Raw genomic sequence first — 6,715 nt, 5'->3', positions numbered from 1 at the left:
AAGGCAGCACTAGGTCGTTTATTTTCTAGTATAAATAGGGAGTTAATTGTACTGTTTTAGACACAGATTGAGTTATTGAATAAAAACAGTGAGTTTTTCGTTTACAGTTGTAAACATCGGTTCGACGCGTTCGTTCCAAAATTGTTATTGTTTGACGCGTTTTCAAACTTTAACCTGAGTTATAATCAATAGGTCTTGATTATAGTTCACCATTGTTCGATCTATAGGTCTAGATCGCGCAAATTTCCCATTGTTTCGATTTCTAGACAGATTTCGAAGCAAATATCCCTTTTTAATTATTGTTCGTTATTCTTTAAACCGCTTCCGCTCAACTTTCGTATCATAAGTGGTATCAGAGCTTCGGCTCTTGATTTCCCTAAATCTAGACGGTCCTAGGCGTGTCAAAGCCAAGTTATTAGTTGAATTTCTGATTGCGATTGGAGTTCAAGGGTTAAACTTGAACATGTAGTTCGAGGGTTAATCGGTTTTGATCCAAGGAGCACGGTTCTAGTAACTTGCTACTAAGGCGTGAAGGTTGCAAAAAAAAAAAAAAAAAAGTTACTGTTCACGACGCGGTACTGTTCATCCGCGAAAAAAAAAAAAAAAAACTGAAAAAAAAAGGGGCAAAAAGAAGAAGACATGTCGGGAGTATTCTCAAGTCAAAGCATCTACGAGGAGAATGTTAAGTTTGATCCGAAATTGCCTCCTATTTTTGATGATTATAATGATGAAGAGACAATTGAGGTTAATGGTGATGTTATTTTTCAAGAACAAGATCTAGTTAATAAGTGCACCAATGGAAAATTATTTGGTAATGCTGAAGAGCATAATTATATTATGAACCGGATTCCTGTAGTTGACATAGGTGATTCAAAAAGACTAAAGCTTGATGTCGTGCAAGGAGGGTGGTGGGGTGGAAGACACGAGCTCATATGGGAAAAGATGGATAAGCTTGAAGACTGCATTAAAGATGACGAGCTGAAAACGAGAGCAATGATTTTCACGAATAACTTCATGTTCTTAGTCAATTTTGCATCTGAATTTGCTAGGATTGTATTCGATCCCGGTGGATTCCATTGTTCTAAGAATCGGGACTATTCTTTTGAAGAAAGGGAGTATGATACAAAATAAAGGGTTTCCATAAACATTAGGACTAGTTTATTTCTTAGATAATTAATTACTAGTTTATTTTATTTCCTAATTTCAGAATAAGAATAATATGGCAATCGTTCAGCCATATTCGGTTAAGGAAAGTCAATTTTAGGAAAATATTAACTTGTGAAGCAAGGCAGCACTAGGTCGTTTATTTTCTAGTATAAATAGGGAGTTAATTGTACTGTTTTAGACACAGATTGAGTTATTGAATAAAAACAGTGAGTTTTTCGTTTACAGTTGTAAACATCGGTTCGACGCGTTCGTTCCAAAATTGTTATTGTTTGACGCGTTTTCAAACTTTAACCCGAGTTATTATCAATAGGTCTTGATTATAGTTCACCATTGTTCGATCTATAGGTCTAGATCGCGCAAATATCCCATTGTTTCGATTTCTAGACAGATTTCGAAGCAAATATCCCTTTTTAATTATTGTTCGTTATTCTTTAAACCGCTTCCGCTCAACTTTCGTATCAATTCGTCTATAGCAAGACTAGCCGATAATATTAATAGTGGGGTAGTGAACGTGTCTCATATTAATAGTGGGGTAGTGAACGTGCCATGCCGTGAAATTCTTCAATATGGTTGCACGTTTCAGTTTCATCTAACGAGTATTTTCAATTTTTTTTGTGTAGATTGGCAATGACATCCTAATCTGTAATCGACCTGTGAAGAAAGAGCGTGAGACGACTGAAGACATTCATGTTCAGTTTCCTGCAGAATTCTCATCTGAACCAGTACGGAAAACTGAAATCATTGACCATGTTCCAAATCCCAATCTTCCCGGTAACATGAAAATGTCACAGGATCAACCAACTGTGAAAACAGAGTCCTCATCCAAGAAGAAGCGTGGTAGACGTAAGGCTCTAACTGGCAGGTGGAGCAAGCGATCGTCTGGATAGCACATACTGGCTTTTATTTTGAATCTTATCGTAGATCGTAGATCGTAGATTTCTAGATGACATGACATAAGACTTGATGTAATTAGTGTACAAGGTGAAAAACAATGTCTAATATCTTACTGCATTTACCTTGAACCTAATGCACTTGTACTGTTGTACATGCTTTTAGCTTATGTAAATGTATGGAGTAACATTTTCGTCCGAAACATTTTTCTTTGAGCATAATTTGTCGTGTCACGGGTTCAAGTCCTTGGAGCGGCCTCTTTCCAAAATGGCAAGGAAAGGCTTGCCCCAATTACACCCTTGTGGTGGGACCCTTCCCTAGACCCTCGTCTAGCGGGGATGCCATCGTGCACCGGGCTGTCCTTATTTATAATTTGTCGTGTCTTGAATCCTTGCAAATTTCATTCGACGTAACTAAAAATAAGTTCCCACTTCGAAAACTTTAACCAATATTAACCGATATTTTATACAAATCATTATTTCATAGAGCAGTTTTTTTTTTTTTTTTTTTTTTGATATTTTGTTTCCAAATGTCCTCTTTACTAAGTATTTGAAATTTGAAATTAGATTTTTGCATTTTTATGTAACCCAATGATTTGTATGCCTAAAATTGGCCTAAACACGAATAAGCTAACCCGAAATAACCAGAAGCATGCGATACAGCAAAACTAACGTGCCCTACACTTTAGTCTCAATAACTCGTTTATCAAGTCTAGTCCAGCGTACGCCGTGTGTATGGTGGAAGATGGGTAATCAACTATTCATGACGAAGACTTTATACTAGTGCAAGTTGGCAAATTCTGTGGAAGAAGACTTGGAAAAGTCTCAACTCTCAAGTCAAGACTCAAGTTCAAATAACACGAACCGCTAATCCTCTGAATCAACAAACACTACCTAAATCTCAATTATTTGTTTACCTTTGATTAAAATATGTCATTTAAAGAATAAAAAAGTAAACAAATAACCATGACGGAGATAGTACTACATAAATCTTTCACTTATGTATGAGAAAATCGGCAAAATCTGAAAATACATGTTGAGAAATGGCTTGGCCTCTTCCTTGTACCTTCATCTTCAGCTTATCATCCTTAATCCTGCTTCAATCATCACCAGTTTCTTCCGAAAATGACGGGAAAATTTCAGTTAACCAACCTCTGTTAGCCACCACATCCACCACCAAAGCCACTTCATTGCTTTCGCCTTCAGGTGATTTCGCCTTTGGCTTTCATCCAATTCCCAACAACAGTTATGCCTTCCTGCTTGCCATTTGGTATGCCAAAATACCCGACACCATTGTCTGGTACGCTAATCAAGGCAACCCGGTCCCACAAGGATCGAAGCTGAAAATAACAGTTTCCGAGGGGTTAACCCTCACTGACCCTCAAGGGACTCAGCTATGGAATACCAGTTCTGAGTTAAGTGGGGTTGGAGCTGTGAGCTATGGTTTTATGAATGATACCGGGAATTTTGAGCTCAAGAGTAGCGACAACCGGGACCCACTTTGGCAGAGCTTTGATCATCCAACCGATACCTTACTTCCGACACAAGTTATGGTACAAGGACAGGCAATTTATTCTAGATTATCAGAAACTAATTTTAGTACAGGAAAGTTTCAGCTTAAATTGCAGACTGATGGAAACCTCATCCTCAGTACCCGGGACCTGACGACTGGCTACGCCTACAGACCTTACTATGCAAGTGGCACTTACGACTTTACCAACCGTCTACTTCAAGGTCAAACACTGGTTTACAATGAGTCAGGAGGCATGTTTATAGTGTTTGGGAACGGTTCCACTGTCGATGTCATTTCAGATAAGCCGGTATCTGTTAATACTTTTTACCAGAGAGTTACATTGAATTTTGATGGAGTACTGACCTGGACCGCCCATCCAAAAACATCATCAGGCAACTATCTTCTCCCGAATTGGTCTACGTCTCATTATATACCCGATAATTTATGCAAGGCGACACCATCGGATCAAGGAGACAGTGGAGCCTGTGGATTTAACAGCATCTGCAGGCTCGATGAGAATCATAGGCCGATATGTGCGTGCCCTACAGGGTATGCTTTAATTGATTCAAGTAATACTCAAGGCGATTGTTTACCAGAATTCAAGCTAGACGGTACTAACCAGGATGAATATAAGTTTGTTGAGCTTGAGGAAACTGGCTGGTATAATAACGATATTGATAATTATGAACAGCTCGATCCTTGTAGTGAGGAGGTGTGCAAGAGTTCTTGTCTAAATGATTATTTTTGTGCTGCTGTTGTTATGGTCCCAAATAATACCTGTTTAAAGAAGAAGCTTCCACTGTCTTACACAGTACAGGATAGCGGACTTGGAATGACGACTTGGCTCAAGATCGGGAATAGTAATAGTTCTGATGACCTATTTCCTGTCAAAGGTAAAAACAGGGTTAATAAAGTAACTAAAGCCTTGTTTGGTAGCTCTGTAAGTGTTAACCTAATCCTTGTAAGTGCCATTGGTTTGATACTTATCTTCGTCTGCAAGAAAAAGTCTCGAAAAGGGGATTATGACCACTTGAGTCAGACTCTTCACGAATTCAGTAGCACCCATTGTTTTACTTACAAAGAGCTTGTAAACGCAACAAACGGGTTCCAGGAAGAGTTAGGAAGAGGAGCATTTGGGGTAGTTTACAAAGGAAAGATCCAAGCAAGAGATTCGTCTACTATTGTTGCCGTCAAAAAGTTAGACCGAATATCTCAGAGTGCGGATAAGGAGTTCAAGACCGAGGTGAATGTTATTGGCCAGACTCATCATAGGAACCTTGTCCGTCTCATAGGCTTCTGCAAGGAAGAAGATCAAAGATTATTAGTATATGAATACATGCGAAATGGAACGGTAGCAGATTATCTTTTTAAGGATTTTAAACCGAGTTGGATGGCTAGGGTTGGAATTGCTCAAGGGACTGCAAGAGGGCTCGCGTACTTGCATGAAGAATGCAGCACACAGATAATCCACTGTGACATAAAACCACAGAACATTCTTTTGGATGACAGTCATAATGCTCGGATTTCTGATTTCGGGTTAGCAAAACTTCTAGTTTTAGATCAGAGCCAAACAACAACTATGGTCAGAGGAACCAAAGGGTATGTTGCTCCTGAATGGTTCAAGAACAAAGCAGTGACAGTAAAAGTGGATGTTTACAGCTTCGGGGTGTTATTACTGGAGATAATATGTTGTCGAAGGAGCGTATGCATGGAAATTATAGGCGAAGAAAGAGCTATTCTTACAGACTGGGCAGCTGATTGTTACCAAAATGGAATGCTGGAGTTACTTGTTGATAATGACAGAGCAGCACTTTGTGACAGGTCTCGATTCGAGAGGTTTGTGATGGTTGCCCTTTTGTGTATCCAAGATGAACCAAGTCTTCGGCCAACCATGAAGCAGGTCTCACAGATGCTCGAGGGTGTTTCTCAAGTGCATAGGCCTCTTCCTCCTCAAGACTTGTTTTCAGTTCAAGATTCATCCTCGTCAGTCCTACAACTGCAGAAGAGTCCCAGCATCTGAAAATCTCAATTTTTCGCTTCGTTTTAAGTTTGCTTATGTATGCTTCTAGACATTTGCGTTTCAATTTGCTTATCGTATACAACACTAGCATTATGATTTACTACTGTAATACTGAAAGGCTGTGTTACTCAGACACGTGTCGACGTGTCGGACACGGCTATTTGGGGTGAATTTTCCTGTTTTCTGGTTTAAATTGAAGTGTCGGAGTGTCGTGTCGTGTCGGACACCGACACGTGTCTGACACGTGGCACGTCAGTTAAGTGAAGTGTCGGAGTAACATAGCTGAAAGGTCTTACTGTCTTAGTCTAATAGCTGAAAGGTCTTACTGTCTTAGTCTAGTGGTTAAAACTTGGGTGAAATTCTCAGGCAAGAGCAAAATCTTACCTGGTATACGTGGTTTGCAGGCTATCACCTACACTCGAGGGTTTACCCAGTGCGCACCGAAGTTAGCGGTTGCGGGCTCCCTCGTCACCAAAAAAAAAAAAAATTGATGTAGAGGCTATGTTACTCGGACTCAGGTTATAGAATTCGACACGTGTGCATGTCCAGGCACCAGGTCTCGTTATTTTATGAAAAAAAAATTATATTTTGGGTATGTGAGTTAATAAGAAGCATCCGGGTGACGCCCAAATTGGGTGTCACACTCTCACAACCATTCTTAATTGAAGGGGTCCCCACTCACCCCATGTGAGAGGGTGGCGCCAATGACAATAACACGAATAGTAAATCAACATAGCATAACGAAGATTCAATACACCAGATTAAAGGCAGTATAAGATCCATGCCTATTTGTTTATTCAGTTAGTCTCCCTTGAGTCGTAACTCGTAAGGCAGTATAATATCGGGGATGGGGGATTCGTATAATCGTACCCGAGACTTATTGTCTACTACTTCGTATAAGTCCGTCCATTTAAACTACTCAGTACTAGACTAAGATCACTTCGGTTCCATTTTCTAGTTGTAAAAAAATGGGTGAAAATTGGAGAGGTTAATACGGAATTTGGGCTGGAAAAAGTTGAATACACTTGAGCTAAATGTAATGGAAAATTCAAATTGGGCTGAAAATATGAGTGGAATTAGATGGGCACTAACTATGTGAAATTATAAATTCGGGTCGGGTTAATA

At 39.5% G+C, this 6,715-nt stretch overlaps 1 protein-coding gene across 1 annotated transcript; it reads left to right on the top strand.

Moving 5' to 3' along the window:
• Positions 1 to 2,866: 2,866 nt before the first annotated feature.
• Positions 2,867 to 5,783, top strand: LOC141586846 (G-type lectin S-receptor-like serine/threonine-protein kinase LECRK3). Its single transcript, XM_074408233.1, has one exon. It carries the CDS (start codon positions 3,101 to 3,103, stop codon positions 5,588 to 5,590), a length of 2,490 nt encoding a protein of 829 aa, XP_074264334.1. The 5' UTR covers positions 2,867 to 3,100; the 3' UTR covers positions 5,591 to 5,783.
• Positions 5,784 to 6,715: the final 932 nt, after the last annotated feature.

The sequence above is a fragment of the Silene latifolia genome, chromosome 6 (genome assembly GCF_048544455.1).
Source record: "Silene latifolia isolate original U9 population chromosome 6, ASM4854445v1, whole genome shotgun sequence".
Taxonomy (NCBI): Eukaryota; Viridiplantae; Streptophyta; class Magnoliopsida; order Caryophyllales; family Caryophyllaceae; genus Silene; species Silene latifolia.
The sequence above is the reverse complement of the archived record's forward strand: the minus strand, read 5'-3'. Positions and strand labels throughout refer to the sequence as shown.